Source organism: Notothenia coriiceps, unplaced genomic scaffold (genome assembly GCF_000735185.1).
Source record: "Notothenia coriiceps isolate Sejong01 unplaced genomic scaffold, NC01 NC01_scaffold00035604, whole genome shotgun sequence".
In the NCBI taxonomy this organism is placed as follows: Eukaryota; Metazoa; Chordata; class Actinopteri; order Perciformes; family Nototheniidae; genus Notothenia; species Notothenia coriiceps.
This window is the reverse complement of record NW_011368305.1, coordinates 135,400-155,003: the sequence shown is the minus strand read 5'-3', so window position 1 is coordinate 155,003 and position 19,604 is coordinate 135,400. Positions and strand designations below refer to the sequence as shown.

General features: G+C 38.6%; 3 protein-coding genes across 3 annotated transcripts in view; all 3 read left to right on the top strand.

Annotated features, from left to right (window-relative positions):
• Nucleotides 1–5,264, top strand: part of LOC104963086 (serine/threonine-protein kinase TAO2-like) — a gene marked incomplete at its 3' end in the record, with an annotated part of 12,638 nt that extends 7,374 nt beyond the window's left edge. The window contains 3 exon segments of the mRNA XM_010791638.1: nucleotides 3,209–3,423; nucleotides 4,189–4,371; nucleotides 4,815–5,264. Coding sequence (XP_010789940.1) covers nucleotides 3,209–3,423; nucleotides 4,189–4,371; nucleotides 4,815–5,264 — 848 coding nt within the window.
• Nucleotides 5,265–5,270: 6 nt separating this feature from the next.
• On the top strand, nucleotides 5,271–7,254 carry LOC104963087 (serine/threonine-protein kinase TAO2-like). Its single transcript, XM_010791639.1, has one exon. It carries the CDS (start codon nucleotides 5,307–5,309, stop codon nucleotides 5,811–5,813), a length of 507 nt encoding a protein of 168 aa, XP_010789941.1. The 5' UTR covers nucleotides 5,271–5,306; the 3' UTR covers nucleotides 5,814–7,254.
• A 3,403-nt stretch (nucleotides 7,255–10,657) lies between these two features.
• On the top strand, nucleotides 10,658–19,006 carry cdipt (CDP-diacylglycerol--inositol 3-phosphatidyltransferase (phosphatidylinositol synthase)). Its single transcript, XM_010791637.1, has 6 exons — nucleotides 10,658–10,819; nucleotides 12,135–12,269; nucleotides 13,515–13,668; nucleotides 15,824–15,905; nucleotides 16,673–16,754; nucleotides 17,193–19,006. Exons 1-6 carry the CDS (start codon nucleotides 10,777–10,779, stop codon nucleotides 17,333–17,335), a joined length of 639 nt encoding a protein of 212 aa, XP_010789939.1. The 5' UTR covers nucleotides 10,658–10,776; the 3' UTR covers nucleotides 17,336–19,006.
• The last annotated feature ends 598 nt before the right edge of the window (nucleotides 19,007–19,604 follow it).

Here is a 19,604-nt window from a genome sequence, read left to right as displayed (position 1 = left end):
CATAGGTAAAGGCACGACGCCTACCCGTCGCGACACACAGACACGACGCGCGCCGCCATTAAACTAATGTGCCCGTCGCCCGTGTGAACTTGACGGTCCCCTTCTGAGCCTAGATTGATTGGAAAAATGTCTTCCTTTTACCGTTTTGTTTGTCCCGACCCTCGTCACCAGGCGCTATGTACAGTTTGAGTTCTGGCGCCCGGTTTAGGGACCACCTAAATTAAAGCCGTGCGTCCTAGTAAAATTTAATGCGTAATCTAGACAAGGCGGCCCATATAACGTGCGTGGTGGAGTGGGAAGTGAGGTTGGACTCCCAAAGGAGTCGAGTCTCGACTTGTAACTACTGAACGTGGGTCTACTCGTACGGTGGTTCATAGACTTCATCGTAGTGTCTCGGTAGTGTGACCAAAATTACCTTACAAAAGGAAAAACCGTCCCCGTACAAATCAAAAAGAAACTCCCTTTTACAAAGAACTTCCGACAACCAACCGACACCTTTTTACATTAGGTTCTTTACTGAGGCCTTTTGACGTCTATCTCGGTATTCTTTAACTTACGTGACTAAAATAATAATGACAACAAAATATCCGTTAGTAAATTTTCGAAACAATCAAGGGGGGGTCTCAAATTATACAACGTTATTCCTAACAAAGTTATTCAAAACGTGATAAGTGTAACTTGGTCAGGCGGGAGCTGATCCTGGGTAAAAAAATTAAAAACCCGGGGTGACACATAACTCAAACTGGTGGGGACGCAATTACTTATAGGGGGGGCAGTCGCGCTCACTCACTACTCAACCATATTCTGGAGCAGCCAATTATTACCTAATACTGCTTTACAATGGCTAGGACAGGCAGTTTTACTGCCTGTTGCTTTTCAGATTACGGGTGGTGACGACCCCTCTTTTCTTTGTTCCGGTATAAACCCGGGTAAAAGCGATGTACTCCGCCTCTTTTTTCGCTAACGTAACAAAATAGTCTTCCCTTCGTACACCGGTATTGTGTCGACCATTTTTGTGGGTGTTGGACTGGACTATGAGAGACGGTTCCGTACATATGGTTAAGAAGATATAGACTAAGTTTGTTGATGGACACCCACACAAGTTCCGTTTATAGTCCTAGTCCTATACTGAGGTAATCGGATGCGGATATACACATCTTATATTCAAGTAACTGAGCTGTTATACACAGCCGTACTGTTATACTAAACCCAAAACCGCGGAACTAGAACCCGTGGGGGAGACGTCCCTCTCCCCTCGCACGAAACTCTAGTCTAGACCCGGGCAAACGGTCTACATGACCACGCTCATCCTGGCCTACCGCAGAGTTGCCCTACAGCGAACACAAACATAGAGAATAGTCCAACTGTAAGAAGAAATATATGAATCACAAGGATTAATATAGCTTAAAAAAATTTCTGGTTGACACGTTTCCTAGCCGTCTTTCCTTTAGCAGAGGAAAGAGGGGGAGAACCCTTCTCGGGTCCCTCTGAACTAGACGGACTAAAACTACGCGAGCGCGTGAGACTAGACAGTCGAACCACCTCCGCGCAGCAAGCTCGACTACCAGTGGTCCCTTGCGGCTTCGAGCGTATAATAGGAACAAGACGTGATGAACCCTGAGTCAAATGAAAACTTCTACGTCCGCATGCGTCTCATCGGCGGACAAACAAAAGTATGACGATTCACAACCTCGAGAATAATAGTCTCTCACATATACGATCAGTCGTCACTGTAAGTCCACCCCCACCTCAAATATGAGGTACCTGTCAAAACTGAATGCTCCGTCCCTCCGCGTTCCCAGATGCGATGTTACAACGGACCCCTCCCTTTTTTCTCGGTGTCCGCTCTTATTGGTTTTCCCGTTAGGTACGTTGGATACGCGGTCCTTCAGAAGAAAACGCGAAAACACCGTTGATGTCGCCGTGAATGTCCGGAGCCTATACATGATGTAGCAGAGGTCGCGAAAGCTCGTCCCGTCCGTTACTTTGTAAAACCGGTTGTCGTTTAGTAAATATAATTGTACATTAAAAAGAAACCTTATGAAGTCAGGTTTCCCTACATAACAATAAATTCACTATATACACATGTGTATCCGGCCATATGTTAGTAAGTATTCAGTATTTGTCGCATGTAAACTAAATTAATATTTTAAAAAAACGGACTATCAGAGATGAAACGTTATCTTTTGATTCCGAATTTTCGGACTATAAGGCGCACCTGAATATAAGCCGCAGCAGCTAAGTTGAATGATGTGTACATATATAAGCCGCACTGGACTATAAGCCGCAGGTGTTTTTAATTTTTAATTACCATATGTAAGGGTTCGTGCACAGAGGGGATTGTCGGGAAAGAGATGGCTGTTTGAGGAAGCTCCCATTTATTAACATTTCAACAAACAAGTTGCATATTTGCATAACGTATTCAAGTGTTACCATTTAGTGCAATAGTAACTACAGAACATGTACTGTGCTGTGTAAACTGTACTGTATCACATAGCGTTTCAGACACACAAACTTAAACGGTGCGCTTCCAGCGCACGTTTAACACCTTTGCACAAACTGTCTCGCTCTCATAATGTCTCTCGTACCAATCTCGGTTGCACTTTTACTTTTGCGCGCTACCTGTCTCACTCTTTTCCGGCCTCCAGCTTTTCCTGCTGGAGCCCGCCGCTTAAAGGTGGGGGTCGCGGACCGGCCATAGAGCCCATAGAGTTAAAGGTGGTGGACTGTAACCTGTAAAATCCATAGATTTAGGAGGTCCCCTAGTGGCGGTTAGCTGTAAAAATCGAAAAATGGGGGAAAAGGCGCGGCTTATAGTCCGAAAATTACGGTATATTTCGTCTCCTCCTTTTTCGTCAACGAAAGTAAAGAGAAATTTTGGCAACGTTTTTATTTAGTAAATTACATTTTCATCTCGTCCTTTTTCGTCAATGATATTGCATGTTGATATCGTTATTGTTTACTGACGTCGGTGCGGTCTCGTCTTAGTCATGGAAAAAAAGGTTGTTGACGAACATATTTCGTCATAGTTTTAGTCAACGAAATGAACACTAGATGTAGGTCATGCAGTGTGAAAAGTAAACAAAAGAAAATGCTAAGGAAATTGATGAAGTCCACTAAACTATTCAGATGGGGCACCCCAAAATTACAATATAGAAAATATTTGTACATTACTTTGGTGCTATCTGACTGATTTTACTATCGTTTCAGACCAAAGAGCTCCAGATCAAGCGTCAGTTCCAGGAAACCTGTAAGATCCAGACCCGGCAGTACAAAGCGCTGAGGAACCACCTGCTGGAGAGCACTCCCAAATCCGACCACAAGGCCGTCCTCAAACGCCTCAAAGAGGAACAAACACGTAAGCTGGCCATCCTGGCCGAGCAGTACGACCACTCCATCAACGACATGCTGTCCACACAGGCTGTGAGTAAGGCAAGGAACCTCCGCGCACCGCCCACTGCAACACCAACACAGACACACACTGCAACAACACATATTTATCATATTAACACAATAAAAACAAAGTAGTATTTTAGGACATCTACAAAGAAAATCACCACCTTTTTTATTTAGCTGGATATACACTATAGCATTTTACAGAAGTGATTCAAAGCATAAAAAAACATTTATAAAAGCTACAAAAAAAGGGTAGAGTGCAGTGTAACAAAATTAGTAATTATTTAGTTGTAAAGAATAATTCATTGTCATTCAACAAAATGGAGAAAAAATAGAATCTTTGAAAAACAAAAAATCACAACTAAATGATGTGGGTTATTAATACAGTATAAATCTTGAACAAAAGACACTTAATATATTTAATCCTAGAGACAAAGCTATTATTTCAATAACTATTTAATTTATTGGCAGCGATATTGTTAATTGTTTTAATTATGTAAATCATTAATAACCAAAAATAACCTTTTTTCATTATTGTATATCATTTGTAATTTTTGGTCGGGCAAAAATACTTTTCTTTTTAATTTAGGCAATTCTTTATTTTGTGAAATAAACCTAAACCTTGAACAAAAAAAAAGTTCAGCAGATCAATGATTATTGGTTTTCATTTAGTTTAGTATAATTCTTTATTTAAAACACTGAATAACACACTCATATAAACAAACCGTCCAGCTGTCCTTATCATCATAAAGCCCCTCCGGTGCTGACGCTCGTCCCGTTTTGTCCCCTCAGCTGCGCCTGGATGAGACGCAGGAGGCGGAGTACCAGGTGCTAAGGATGCAGCTGCAGCAGGAGCTGGAGCTGCTGAACGCCTACCAGAGCAAGATCAAGATCCACACGGACACGCAGCACGAGAGGGAGGTCAAGGACCTGGAGCAGAGGGTGTCCATCCGCAGAGCGCTGCTCGAGCAACGGGTACGTTACAATGCCTCTTCAAACAATACACCAAGCAGCTTTTATTGTTTTATGTCGGCCAGTCTTTTTTAACCACAACACCATATGAGTTTCATAAGGATCCATTTGTGTTCATCGTTGTTACTTCGTTAAGAAAAAAACTCACAAATGAACCAAACAAAGCCATTTGACTTCCGTAGATATCCGTAATGATAAGAAAAACAATCAGAAACATCTAAAGCCAAACATACATGAGTGAAAAACGTACAAGTATATACATGCATTTTACGTAAAATGTACGAAAAAAAAAAATCATCAAAAAATGTACATGAAAAAACTCAGAAATGTAGACAAACGTTAAAAAATCTACATGTACAAATTTACGTGAAAAAAATCTCAAATCCATAAAGGAAAAACATACAATAGATAACAAAAAGGAAAACTGTGTAATTACCCTTGTTCAGATCGAGGAGGAGATGCTGTCCCTGCAGAACGAGCGCTCGGAGCGGATCCGGACTCTGCTGGAGCGGCAGGCGCACGAGATCGAGGCGTTCGACTCGGAGAGCATGCGGCTGGGCTTCAGCAACATGGCGCTCAGCGGGATCCCTGCCGAGGCCTACAACCAGGGCTACCCCACCCCCAGCCCCTCCTCGGGCTCCAGCGGCTGGCCCTCGCGGCCTGTCCCGCGCTCCGGCAGCCACTGGTCCCACAGCGTGCAGAACTCGGTGTCCACGCCCTCCTGGCGCAGTCAGAACCACGGTGGGGGGGCCTTCAGCCGCGCAGAGTCCGTCGCCTCGTCACACGGCCTCGGCAGGGACAGTGAGATGTACAAGAGCGGCAGCCGGGGTCACTCCTCCTCGTCCTCCTCTTCCTCCCACCCCTCCCATCACCCCTCCCACCACCACCACCACCACCACCAGCAGCAGCAGCAGCAGCAGCAGCAGCAACAACTGCAAATGCAACAACAACAACAACAGCAACAGCAGCAGCAGCAGCACTACCTTCCCCAGCACTACCAGCACCACCAGAGCACGCCGCAGCTGTACCGCGACCCCCATGAGAGCAGGGAGCGCGAGCGGCCCCGGGAGTGGGGGGGAGGAGCCAGCAGCCACTACCCGCACCACTCCCAGGGACACCACCACCACCACCACCTCGCCTCCCATGCCTCCTCCCAGTCTCTGGCTCTGCTGCCTCCCCCGCCACCGCCTCCTCCAATTTCCCTGTCTTCCTCCTCTCCTCCGTCCTCCGCCTCGTCCTCTTCGTCGTCACAAGGAGGATACGGCGGTGGCGGCGGCCTGAGCATCAGGGGCCCGGGCCTCATGGCGCTCAGGAACAGCCCCCAGCCCCTGAGGAGGACGGCGTCCGGAGGGCCGGGGGGAGGCGGGGGGAGCGACGGCGGGCTCAGCCGGAGCACGTCAGTCACTTCTCACATTTCTAACGGCTCCCACCTCTCTTACTCCTGATTCTCTGATCTGAGCTCTGCTTCTTTTTAAAAGAGAGCTTTAGGTTTTTGACATATTTTAAGATGCTTCTTAGAGCCGGAGCAAAGTTAATACTTAAAAAACAAAGAAATACCCCGATTTTAAATGTAAATTATTTCCTTTCCTGATGTGTACAGGGACTTAAAAGTGTTCCTGATGCACAAAGAAAGGATGCCTTTTTTATTTAGTCACTACAGAAGTATTAAAATCACTGCTAACCTCTTCCAAACATTATTAATGAGTTGCACAGGAGGTGTCGGAACTAAACAATCCCAACAAATGAAACACAACGTCCACATGTGAAAATTGAGCCATGTGCCCCAATATGAACAAGACAAAGTATATCTCAAAAAACAGACCAGAATTTGTGCATTTGTTCATTGTGCGCCACATTGAATCTGTTGCACGGTAACGGTTGAGCTGCAGAGAGCGGGTTTAAAGTCCAGCAGGTCTACCTTCTGGTTTTCAGGCGACTGTTGTGGAGCTTCCACTTGGCTAGCGGTGCTTTAAAAACCACTGTAACTATGTAAATAACGGTAAATTGTAAACCAAGTTTTTTTCTTTTCTTTTTAAAAAAAAAAAGTTACATACGTTCAGCGAGGCGGGCGGAGGGCTCGACCAAGGGAAGATTCCTAGAAAACACAGTTCTTTTTGTGTGTAGTGATAAATAAGGTTCTGTAAATGACAATTTAAAGAAACACTGCCACCTGTTTGTTGGGCTGACCCAGGACAACTTTACCACTGCCCTTAAGTCCCCTTAAAGGGGCGGTCTGCCTGTTTGGGAACTTTGGTGTTTTTTTTTATCGCTTATAAGGAACATTGTAGGTATATAGAAATGACAGAAATTACCCTTACCCAGGAGGGGAGGGGGACAATATTCTGAAATAATTTAGAATTTACAAGATTTAAGTGTTACTTTAAGAGAGAAAAAAAACTCATCAATGTACAAGAAAAAAGGTCATCATTTTACTGGATAAAACTCAAATTTATGAGAAAAACTACTATCTTTTAAGTTGTTAATTTACAGAATAAATTCTCTAGGATTAAAGTCTTACATTTACTATATAAATAGTTCAAAATGTAAGGGAAAAAAACAGATTCATATCAAATTGACAATAAACATTTGGATACTCAGATTTATTTTACTTCAATTAGGCTTTTTCAGTGCAAATTAATGTCTATAAACCAAGACAATTACTTGATTTTTAAACGAATTTTTAAAATTATAATTATACCACTTACACAATCATTTACATTTTAAAAAGCAAATCATAAAATGTCCCGAAATGTCTGACTGCTCCTTTAAAGGGACGTTGCCAGAGAGTATTTTTGAGTGAGCCAAGCACTAAATCTCTCTGTGTGTGTGTGTGTGTGTGTGTGTGTGTGTGTGTGTGTGTGTGTGTGTGTGTGTCGTGTGTGTGTGTGTGTGTGTGTGTGTGTGTGTGTGTGTGTGTGTGTGTGTGTGTGTGTGTGTGTGTGTGTGTGTGTGTGTGTGTGTGTGTGTGTGTGTGTGTGTGTGTGTGTCCTCCACCTGTTGTTTCCCCTTTCTTCAGTCTGCTCTGCATCTGTCGATAGATGTACATGTTGCATTACAAATAAATTAGTTACAGTTACAGTGCATGGATCTTGTGTACAGACGTCATTTGTATGGATAACGTGCACACTACCTATTTATATAAATGCGTATAAATAAATGTAAGATACCTGTAAATGTAGCAGGTATATACTGAAGATTGTTCACTGTCCAAACACTTTGACTTGCATTGTACTTAGCAGTGTACATAAAGCACTAACTGAGACTGTGTTAGAGTAATAATAATGATGTACGTGTTGTTTTAGACAAATAGACGCTATCATTATTATTACCTCTACTGCAGCTGTAATATTTATGTTGTATGCTCATTTTTAACCACTAGGTGGGGAAATAGCGCAATTTTACTGTGATAGAGCTATAAAAAAAAAGAAAAAATATTAATGTTTCTAAGGACTACCTTTCCCAGCATTCCTTTGGGCAGGCCTGAGTTCCAATTTTGACCTTTTATTTTTTTGAGCCAGTATTAAAGTGTGGAAAGCCCACAGTGGAGCTGAGTAATTTTCATAATCTTTCAGACTATTTCATGACGTTCGGTGCCATGTTTTTATTTCTATTATTATTTTCCAGCTCATAAAACACTGTAACCTGAAAAATATTTCGCCACAGTGTTCAATATTTAGTAATATAAATACGCATTATGACATGAATGGTAATATGAAAATACATTGTGTCAAATATATATATTAAGTTCTCCAGTTTGTGGAGAACATGTTTACACTTATCTCATTATCTTAAGTGTTATTTTATTAATATGACAAGTAATGAGTTTAGTTTAAATAAGAACATTCACAAATATTTGTTAATTTCTTTATATTTTACATCAAAGATAAGTTTTATCAGATATTACTTTAATGTCCTATACAAAATGTTTTTTCGTGTAAAATATATAAAGAATTATTATGAATGATAATGACTTGTTGTGCTGTAATTGCTTATTGATCAGATATTGAACACTTTGTGGAGCTTTATTTGCAGGACTTTTCTGGACAAACAGCTCATAATTTGATTTTGCACGGCGTGAATGGGTAGAAAAATCATCGGGTCACTTCCTGCTGCGGCGGGAACTAAATCAGCGGACTTCCTGCCAACATGGCGTCTGCAGGAGGCCGGCCTCAGTGTGATCTGATGCTGTCTGTCGCTGTCACGTCTACCTCATTTGCACTGATAGTAAAAGAATGTTTGGGCGGACTTCAAATAATACTTCTTTTTTTTTTTTATGCAGACTTTGTATTATTGCTTCAATATTTCAGTTCCTGTATGTGTGCAACTGTTAGATAGGAAATGCAGAAGGAGGGGTTGTAAAACAGTCGAAGCTGGGAAATGTTTCTAAATGTCATCTTTACAAGCTGGACTTTTAACACTAAAATATGTTCAGGTGGAGAAAACAAACTCATCCCACATGTTGTGTTGATGGAGATGACTCCCTCAAAAAAAAAAAAAACTCAAGAAAATGTTTGTGAGATTTCATTTTGCCAACTTTTATTTTTATTTTTTAAATGCATTGTTTTGTAAAGATGCTTATCATTCCGGAGATGCTTTTATGTATAATGCTGCACTCAGAATACATCTCCTGCAGAGAGACTAGAGGTCAATTCTTCCCTTTTCTATTGTTGAGTTTACTGACATCAGGATTTCTGTGTTTTCATCTCCTCCAAATGAAAGGAACATTTTGGGAAATGTGCAGGTTTGCTGTCAGATCAGTCATTATTTTCATAATGTCAATTTATTTGACAAAAGAAAACAATGAAATGTTAAAATGTCTTGTTTCGTCCGAATAGAAGTCCAAAAGCTCTAAATATTAGGTTTAAAAGATGTAAATTCAACTGTTTTTAAAATGGGAAGACACTGCTAGTTCCAGACTGATGGCAAACAAGCACATTTCCCATAAAGCCGTGCTGTTATAACTTTAATTCATCCATAGGTTTACTTCATTTTTCATGTGGTTCTATATTTTCCCTGATGCAGTTGTATATGTTTCTGTGGGACAAAGTCGCCTCCTCCACAGGAACCCCCCCCCCTCTGTTTGTGGCCTGCAGGAAGATAACTGACAGGAAGGATGAAGATGATGATGAACATGAGTCTGATGGATGTGTGATGGATGGATTTCAATCTGGTTTTTACAGCTGGAGGTCGAGTTTAACATGTTCAGGTTCAAAATGTTGAGACATTAGTTGTACAGAAACGTAACGGAAAATACATTTGGAGAAATAAATGAACAAAAACAGAAGTGTCTCTTTGTTTTTATTTATGGGGTCTTTAACTGGTGCAAGAAGAAACATATTTGTGTCATAATGCAAGAGATTTTTGATATATACTTTATTCCAATGTTCTTGTTTGACCTTTCTTTGGTCTGCTCATCATGCTTTGTCTTGGTAATGATTTGTCTTTCACTTAAACTTTTCATTACTTTTGATTTGTCCTATTTTCCCTATGTACTTTATCCTCAAACTAACTAACAATCTGAAAATAGTTAAACAAAAACATGCCATAATGTAAAAAATATTTATAAATTCAAAACCATTATTTTGACGAAACTAAGTAATAATGGTAAGCACCTAAGTAGAAACGTACAAATAAATAATTCAAATAAGGAACAAAGTGGAAACTGATTATTTTCCAGACTAAATAAATTAAATGACGTTTTTTCAATATGTCGTGATATATTGTTTAAGTGTACTACCATTTCTTTATTCGCGTATATCTTTGTCTAAAATGTCTTATCTTGAAGGAAATGAACTTCCGGTGACTTAAAACGTTATTAAAGGGGAGGCGCGTGCTGCACGTTGTTGGCTGCTTCCCATGACGTCAAAATATAAACCAACCAACCAGAGAAGCCGTGAAGTCACTCTAAAATTTTCACAGTAAAGGCCTTCATTGAAAATGATCCTTAACTTCTTAATGTATGAAAGGAAGCGTACTTTAAAAAATATTAAAATGTACAATACTGTGACTTTTATAACTAAAAACCATGATCCAAACATTTTTAATTACAAATTTATTATATATGTTAGTATTCATTCTTTGATCAATTGTTAAGTGTTGTTTTCAGTCAGTATGTATTTTCTTTATCAAACTTTACAAAAAAAACAACTCGACAACCAATCATTATTTCAGAGGCTTGTTATTTTTGCTTTTAAAATGGATGACTGACTTGTCTTCACTAAATGAACCATTATGAAGCTTTTATTCTGAAATGTATCCGGAAGTGGTGTTTCTGTTGTTGATTGACGTTTAGCTGCTGTGAGGAAGTCATCGTTCAACTAGCATCCTGTCGCTTTGAGGGAGCTTCTCTTTCAAATAGGAGTTATAATACGAAGCTAACAGAGACATAACACGACACAAACATCAACAATGGAGCAAGAAAATATTTTCTACTTCGTTCCCAATTTAATTGGTGAGTATTTTACTGTTTTCACCGTTTACTGTAGCTAGTTTAGCGTTAGCCTACATACAGGGGATGATGCTGGAAGTCACACCAAAAGTCCATTCAAAGGGCCACAGATAGAAAGATCAAACATTATTCATCCATATATGTATCTTTGTATCTATCTATTACACTGAATTCATGCATTTGTTTTCTAGTTCTTGCTTTGTTTATTGTGACGTATTTTTCTCCAGGCCTCTAAAATCCTAAAAGCAAAGTATCCCAATAAAGATAAATCCCTCTTGGTTTATTCTGTAATATTGTACGAAAACAGATAATGTAAAAAAAAAGTGCATTTAAATGTTTTTAAAAATAAGTAAGTCTATTTACTTCATATGCTGCTGGATAGTTTAGTTCGTAATACATAAAGCTACTGATTAGTACATCGACAGAATCATTTTGATAAATGTTAAATTGTATTTGTTCCTGCACTTATGTCTTTAAATACTGTTTCCGGCGACCTTGAGAGCCCTGAAAGGCGACTATATCAATCAAATGCATTCTTATGTTCAGCCTCGGAAATATAGAGTTTTTTTTATGATTCTGTTTCTTTCAAAGGAATTCTCTTTTATTAGGTTTTGGACTAACAACATCGAAGCGAACAACACCCTAGCCCCCATCAAACACTACTCTATTAATATAGAGTAGTAAAAACCACAACAGTTTCCTCTATTGTAGTGGAGTATTTAATATAGCATAACAATTATTATTACTCAAGTCCAAAAACGAATGATACTTGAATGATCCTATCTGCTAAACAGCATGTCATTAATGCATAATTTTTGATCCAATAATACAAAACAATAGAAATTGACCATTTTACATAATAAGAACTATTATATTTGGCATTTTAAGTACATTTGTGGCATTAACACCCTTTTGTTGGTTTAATCCTTCCATCACTGATGTTAATTCTAGATAGCTAAGAAAAGTTTCTGTCCTCTGTAAATAATAAAACACATACATCAGGGCTTTGTTATGATTTAGTTTGTATTTGCTTGCTTTTAAGTTTAGTCTTGATGTTATTGGTAACAAAGGCATGTCCAATTCCTTGAGCTTTAAATAAAGTTTGATTCAAAACAAGTTTTCAATGCAATTATGTCGCTCATACTTTTATGTAATGGAATGATGCTTTGTTGTTTTCTACTCTAATATATATGAATAAAGTGCTGCTGAGTCTGTGTAACCCTTCTAATGTTTCATATCTGATGTAGGTTGTATTCTGTGCTTCTGTACGCACTGTCATTGTGAAACAGAAGAGCTCACAGCTGTGTTTGTGCTTCAGGTTACGCCCGCATTGCGCTGGCGTTCATCTCCTTCCTCCTGATGCCCTGCTGCCCCTGGCCCGCCGTCTTCTGCTACCTGCTCAGCGCCCTGCTGGACGCCTTCGACGGCCACGCTGCGCGGGCCCTCAACCAGTGTAAGTGCAGGGGGGATTTGTACCTATCTAAGAAAAAGTAGATGTGTTGTGGTAATGTCTCTAAGAAAAGTCCACATCATGAAATGTATGACTTGTTTAAAGCTTTAAAGAGTTGTCCGTACCGTTGTTCTTATAATCAGAGGTGGGACGTAGTGGAGTACAAATACTTTGTTACTGTACTTAAGTAGATGTTTCTGGTATCAGTACTTTACTTTAATTTGTACTCCTTACATTATTAACTCTTAATACCTGCCCTTTCTACTTCTTACATTTTCAAAATAGGCTGGTTACTTTAGTTTGAATCTGTGTTGGGTGGCGTGATCATTATTATTTTGAGTCATTGAGCGCCTATTTCAACCTAGTGTCATACAGAAAACACAATCTGTGTATATATGACATTAACAGTTACTATTTGAAATATAAGTTCTTTAATGTTCTATCAATATAACGTTAGGTCCAGTTATCAGAGCAACTATAAAACAGTTTGAAGTTATGGCTACTTTTTTTAAATACATTTAAAACCTCAAACTTCTTTACTTTTACTTGAGTAAAGAAGTTTAATGAGTGCTTCAACTTTTCCCAGAGTATTTTTAAACAAACAGAGTGAAGGACGAGTGTACTTTTGCCATCTCTGCTTATAATAATGAATCTCATACATAACATTAAATAAAGTGTCAAGCACACATGAATAAAATAAAAGTCTTTGTAAGACCACATCCTAGCTAAAATCATCATTATAAAAGTATTGAAGTAGCTGCCACTAGTAACTATATTCAATTGTAAAAAAAAGTGAAATTTTACAGCAGTGTGAGTACAGTCAATTAAAAGCATGACAGTTAGCAGCTAAACTGTGACCACCACAAGCATGAGACTGCAGGGCCGGGTGCAAAACACAAGGCATGAAAATAAAAATTGAGATTAATGAGATCAATCACTTTCCAGCTGATGATGGCCTTATTGATATACTGTGTTTTAATACCATTTCCACTCATATGAAAAGATGTAGGCACATTTTCCTGGCAGATTATTTGCAACGTTTTGATATAAGTGTTAGAAAACTCCCTTATTCTTTGAGATTAAACACATGATTTTAGGACAAAAACCTTTTAGGATTTTAAATGTTTGTTATTTTTCTGCCACACATGCACACTCTGTTCTTATTTATAAATATGTAATGAATTGAGTTGCTGATGTTTGAATAGTTTCTGATCCTATCATCATGTATTTGTCACTGCGCTCTCTCAGCCACTAAGTTCGGGGCGATGATGGACATGCTGACGGACCGCTGTGCCACCATGTGTCTGCTGGTCAACCTGTCGCTGCTCTACCCCTCCTACACCTTCCTGTTTCAGATCAGCATGTGTGTGGACATCGCCAGCCACTGGCTGCACCTGCACAGGTACACCAGCCAAGGATGGTATAGTGGTGGTATGAAAATGGCTTTCTGTCAAACACCTTGATAGCTCTCTTGAACAGCTGTTCTATGGGTTTCAGGTTTGTGGCACAAGCAAACGACCAGTTTGTGAAACAGTATTCAATGTGGGATAGAATCATACAGTGGAGGTATGACTTTGCAGCATTGACAGTTAAGAAGGGTCTAATTTGTTTAAAGTTTTGCAAGTTGAATTTAATGGTATTGGATTCTTTCTTAATATGTTTCTTAAAAGTCAAGTTTGAGTCCAGTATGACTCCAAGATACTTGAAGTGGGGGACTAGTTCTATATTTATGTATTTGCATTTAACTTTAAGCAAATGTTGACCAGNGAATTTAATGGTATTGGATTCTTTCTTAATATGTTTCTTAAAAGTCAAGTTTGAGTCCAGTATGACTCCAAGATACTTGAAGTGGGAGACTAGTTCTAATTCTGCTCCGTTTAAAAACACGTTGGATCCTTTGATTTTGACTGGTCGTTTACTGAACATCATGCATACTGTTTTTTTTTACCTACAACTGTAAGCAAATGTTGTTCAGCCAGTGTTGAACCTTGTCCAAAGCATTTGAGAGACAGGATGAGATAATTTCAGTGTTTTCCCCCTGAATAAAGATGACCGCATCATCGGCATACATTTGCACATTCAACTCAGGACATACATTAGGCAAGTCATTAATGTACAGAGAAAACAGTAATGGTCCAAGAATGGAACCTTGTGGAACCCCAACAGGGTTCACAAGGTAAGGGGATTTGGCACCGTTGACCAAAACACACTGTTTTCTGTTTGATAACTAAGACTTAAACTAATGTACTGAATCTGCCGAAATGAAATAAGTCGGCTTTGTAAGGGAGCATTTTGGTGGTCAAACAGTGTCAAAAGCCTTCCTGAGATCAAGGAAGACAGCACTTACATATGGGCTCGTGTCCAACATACATTTAACCTTTTCCACAAAGACACAGTTAGCTGTCTCAGTGGAGTGGTGAGCACGAAAACCAAACTGCATTGGGTGGAATGGAGCGAAACCTTTATCTAAATGTTTGGTGATTAGTTTTGACACCCATTTCTCAGCTATCTTAGAGACACAGGGGAAGATGCTGATTAGTCTATAATTGGACATCATTGCATTATACCCCGATTTAAAGATCGGTGTCACCGTGGCCACCTTCCAGGATGATGGAACTTCCCTCGTGCTGATAGATTGATTTACTAGCATAGTAATTGGTTTTATGAGACCGTCAATATTTGTCTTTATAAAGTTGGTTTCTAAATCATCTGCATCCCTAAACTTAGAACCTCTTAACCCTAAGAATATATTTTTTACCTCAGCCTCTGTGATTTCCTCCAGGACAAAAACTGGATGTGTATCCACAGTCAGGTGAGACCTCAGATGGCGGGAAGAGCTTTGTGATGTCCAAAGCACTATTTAAGAAACACTCATTTAGAGAGCTAGCCAACACTGCAGGGTCTTTTATCAGGGCATCATTGATTTTTAATTCTAGAGCATTATTTTCCTGTTTGGTATGTTTACCTAATAGTTTATTTAGGATTTGCCAAAGGTTTTTATCGTTACCTTTCGCACCTTCAATTATATTGATGAAAAAGTTAGCTTTGGCCTGTCTTATTGTTTGTGTTACATTGTTACGAGCATGAGTGAATTTCTGCCTGTCAGTGGATAGTCCGGATTTCAAGCTCTGCTTTAATAGGTGGTCTCTAGATTTCATTTGATTCCTGCATTGTAGATTCAGCCAGGGAAGATGATGTTCCTTCCTATCCCTAAGGCACCCTCTCCTTGAGAAGGAAGACTTTGTATCATTCATTTGAGACATTTTCTTCATCCTTAACACGAGTTATAATATTTCAAGAAATTGATTATATAAAGTGATTTTAATGAAGAATCACAATTTAACGCTTTTTGGGGGGTATTATCTCCCAACAGTTGCGTTCGTCACACATTGAAGGACTCTCGAAAGGTGGAAATGTGTTTTTAAAATATTTTTGGCTATGATAACATATTTAATTGTGCTGTTTTTAGAAAGTTGAACACGCTTTTCAGGGTGTGTGGTTCAGAGGGAATATGCTGCTCATCATCTTTTATCCTTTCATCGTTTTTATTTTCTCAGCTCAACGATAAAAGGATCATCCAGTCACAAGACAATCGACCTCTCTGGAAACCCCATCCTCCGGGTCTACTACACGTCCAAGGTGAAACACACACACACACACACACACACACACACACACACACACACACACACACACACCCCCCCCCGTACTGTACATCATGCCCTCATTAATCAGATTACTGTCACTGTCTTCTCTCTGGCATCAGTGCAGAAACCCTTCTCCCGTCTCCAGCTCCTAACATACTAATTCATCATGTCTCCTGTTTCACCCCCCCTGGCTCCCGTACACTCTTTTAGATTTATATTAAGATTCTATTAATGGCTCACAAAGCCCTGAGAGGCCTCGCTCTAATTATTTTTACATCGTTTTTTCCGAACTTGATAATGGAGGTAGCTAAGGTGTGAGTTTTCCACAGCGGGCCTGGAGCACAGTTAGATGATATGGCTGCTAAAAAAAGATGAAAATTAACTTTAGACTTTGACTTGATTTGATTAGGGACAATACATGAGACGATTGATCAAATATACTCCATTCAAATTCATTTCTGACCCACTTGCCCATCCAGGTAGATGAAACTAAAACACTTACATTTAACCTGGAAAAGTGTATTTATTTGTCATTTCATTTTTTACCTTCTCTTTTTTCATGCATTTCGTTTTTGAAGTTTAGTTCGTTTTTATCCTCTTTGTGTTTAAAATGTGATCGTTTTTTTTATTGTATAGCACTTCTGAACTGTTATTTATTAGATTCTATACAGATCTTGTTTATTATTATTATTATTATATTTTTAAAATCTATGAATGTAAAGAGTGACAGTGATGTGTGTGTGTGTGTGTGTGTTGCAGCCCGTACTGTTTGTGATGTGCGCCGGGAACGAGCTCTTCTTCTGTCTGCTCTACATCCTGCATCACATCGAGGAGCCTGCAGGTAACGAACCTCCTCCTCTACGTACATTTACTAAAGTACCACATGACAAATGTGAGGTACTTGGCTATTTTCTTTTCATGCAACTTTCTACTTTTAGTGCACTGCATTTCTCACCGCTTTAGTCACTTTACAGATGTTAGGCATAAAAGATTATTCACCTTTTGTGGTTTTGTCACAGCATCTTTTTTATCAATTTTCTCCAATAAGGAAATATGTAATATTTACTCTTTATATTAATATTTTTGGTGTTTTATTTTAATGAGGCCCTATTATTCTTCTTTCCTGTAGTGTGTTAAATAGGTTTGTGTGCATGTAAATGGTCTGCAAAGACTAAAATCCCTGTGTTCCCTCTAGAGGGAGTCTCTCTGCATTACCTTGAAAAGTGCTTTAGAAATGAAATGATTCTTAATGTAGTATAAACGTGCTGTGTGTGCTCAGGCTGGCTGTACGGGCTGCAGGCTCTCTGCGGGGTCATCTGTCTGTTGAAGACCGGCATCAGCGTGGTGCACCTCGTCACCGCCTCGCAGAACATGGCCGCCCTCGACACTGCCGAGCGAGAGGCCAACAGGAAGTCACAGTGAGACAAAGAGAGAGTGAGAGCTTCAGCTGCATGTCCACCACCGTTTCTATTTATCTTTTGTTATTTTAAGGGTTTGTGCACATAAATAAGACGTGAAACTGCACTTGTTTTGTTAGACGACTTCAGGAAGGAGGAACGTTTTATGACCAAATATCTCAACTTAAAATGGGATTCATTTTTACAGACAACCAATCAGAATCAAGAGAATCAGAATTCAGTTCATTGCAAAATAGGTCTACTCATACAAGGAATTTGTTATGGTGAATAATAGTGCATACATACAACGCAGTGAAAGAAATGTAGTTTTAAAATATACTGCTATTACAAATGATTGTAAAAACTATTAGAAAATAGTGTGTTAACATTTTATAAATATACAAAAAAGGAAATATAATATAATAGTGGACTGTGAAAAAAACAAGTTTATACTGCCAATTTATTTTACAATCGTACAGTGTTAATAGGTTTTAAATATATATAAAAATATAATGTATTGTAAAAGAAGATTTTTATCAACATCACTGTTGTCGGATTATTAGGGCCTTTGTAGTAAAAAAGTTATAAATGAAGCTGTGGTCAATGCTTTAATTTACAAAATCAGATTCCCTTATTTTTGAGAAAAAAATGACACATTTTGAGGCGAAACCATTTTTCTGTGATTACTAAATAAAATAAATCTGAAAAATAGTAAATATTTTTATTTATTTTTGTCCTACTTTTGATCAGAAAGGATCAAATGTTTACCAAATAAACAATGGTTCGTCACGTACTTGTCTATTTGAACCAACTCAAAATAATGTAATTTCAACAAGCATTTATTCACATTTTCATTTGATACATTTGGTTAAAATGTGCACTACATTTGGATAGAGTCCTAGCTCCGTCCCAACCACACATCCATTAAAACAAACCGTCCACAACTTTGTGGAAAACAAATGTACCTTTTTGTTCTGAATTATTTAGTTTTTATTGTTAATCTTCATGATCTTTCAAGATGGAACTGAATCCCTAAAATCTACGACAGACCAAAAAACTGAAGCTTTTGTTCACTTGATGCATCATCTTGTTCTTGTTACGTAGAAAATATTTCTTTTTTGAAACAGAAAGCAGCTTGTTTTATTACAAAGCACTGAGCCAGGGAGTGCTTAGATATTCCTTGTGTGACCTCCGAGCCATATTGTGTTGCTTTTATTAGAGATTCCTGCAGATATTTTGGTGTTGATTAAATGGTGATAGTCGCACTAGGGAAAGTTAATCAGTTTGCGCTTATTTGACATTTATGATGTTTTTGTTGGTGGTAGAAGAGCCGTGTTTCCTTTTTGACATAGAAACATAGATAGTTATGCAGGTCATAAGTTATTTCTGACGTTAAGAGCACCAAGTATTCTGATTTTAACTTTTTAAAGAAGTCACTGACCATGCGTACATTTACTGCTGTAAAGCCTTTGTTTCGATGCTGAATGTGTGTGTTTGTGTGTTGGAATATAAATGTTTGTTTTTGATGGAACTCATTATGCAGAAAGTATTATTCTAAAATAAAAATGTTTATTGATCATATGCCAAGTTTAATATTATATATACAGATTTAAAAGTAGGAACAACATTTGATGGATATTTGGTTTGAAGTGAAGGCGTTTTGAGTTCACTGTAAAAATAAAGACAATGAAACCCAGACTTTAGTTTTTTTTTCTTACCTTCCAGATTCATGTAGGTGAAGTTTCAAAATCATCGCTTTTATTTATTTTTCTATTGTGGTTGTTTTTTCTTTTTAATGGGGTTTGGTGTTATCCTCTTCAGAATGGAAGTCTGCTCAGACTTAGGTGGTAAAACATTTTTGGCACTAAGATACTTCCTGCTGAATGAGGAGCCCTCATTTTTGTCATTGCTTCATACTGAATGTAAAAAGTGTGTATAGATTTTTGGATGAATTTGGTGTAATTCACTCAGGTTGTTAAAAAAAAGAGTGAAAGGTTTCCTTTTTTAATAATAAAATATGTTGTGGTGGAGGCATGCTGAATTGGTGAGTGCTTGCTTGCCATAAAGTGGAAATCGATTAGTAGCCATTAGTCTTATGGTTTTGAAAAACAAGCAACATTTTAAAATGAAGTTTGGTGAAATCTACTTCTTGCTGTATTGGATGCATGCCAAATGTACAAGTTCTTCTCAATTAATTGAATAAAATCAATGTTCCTGCACATTATGGTTAATATAATGTGATTTAAAGCAGGCCTTCATGACATTGGTGTAGCCGTGTCAACATCAGGTTAGAA

Bases quoted from the DNA above. Each gene is read 5' to 3' on its own strand.
- cdipt (XM_010791637.1), top strand. From the start codon at position 10,777: ATGGAGCAAGAAAATATTTTCTACTTCGTTCCCAATTTAATTG. The intron at 12,270-13,514 runs GTAAGTGCAGGG...GCGCTCTCTCAG, and splicing joins TGCGCGGGCCCTCAACCAGT to CCACTAAGTTCGGGGCGATG. The intron at 13,669-15,823 runs GTACACCAGCCA...TTATTTTCTCAG, and splicing joins CACTGGCTGCACCTGCACAG to CTCAACGATAAAAGGATCAT.
- LOC104963087 (XM_010791639.1), top strand. From the start codon at position 5,307: ATGCAACAACAACAACAACAGCAACAGCAGCAGCAGCAGCACTACCTT.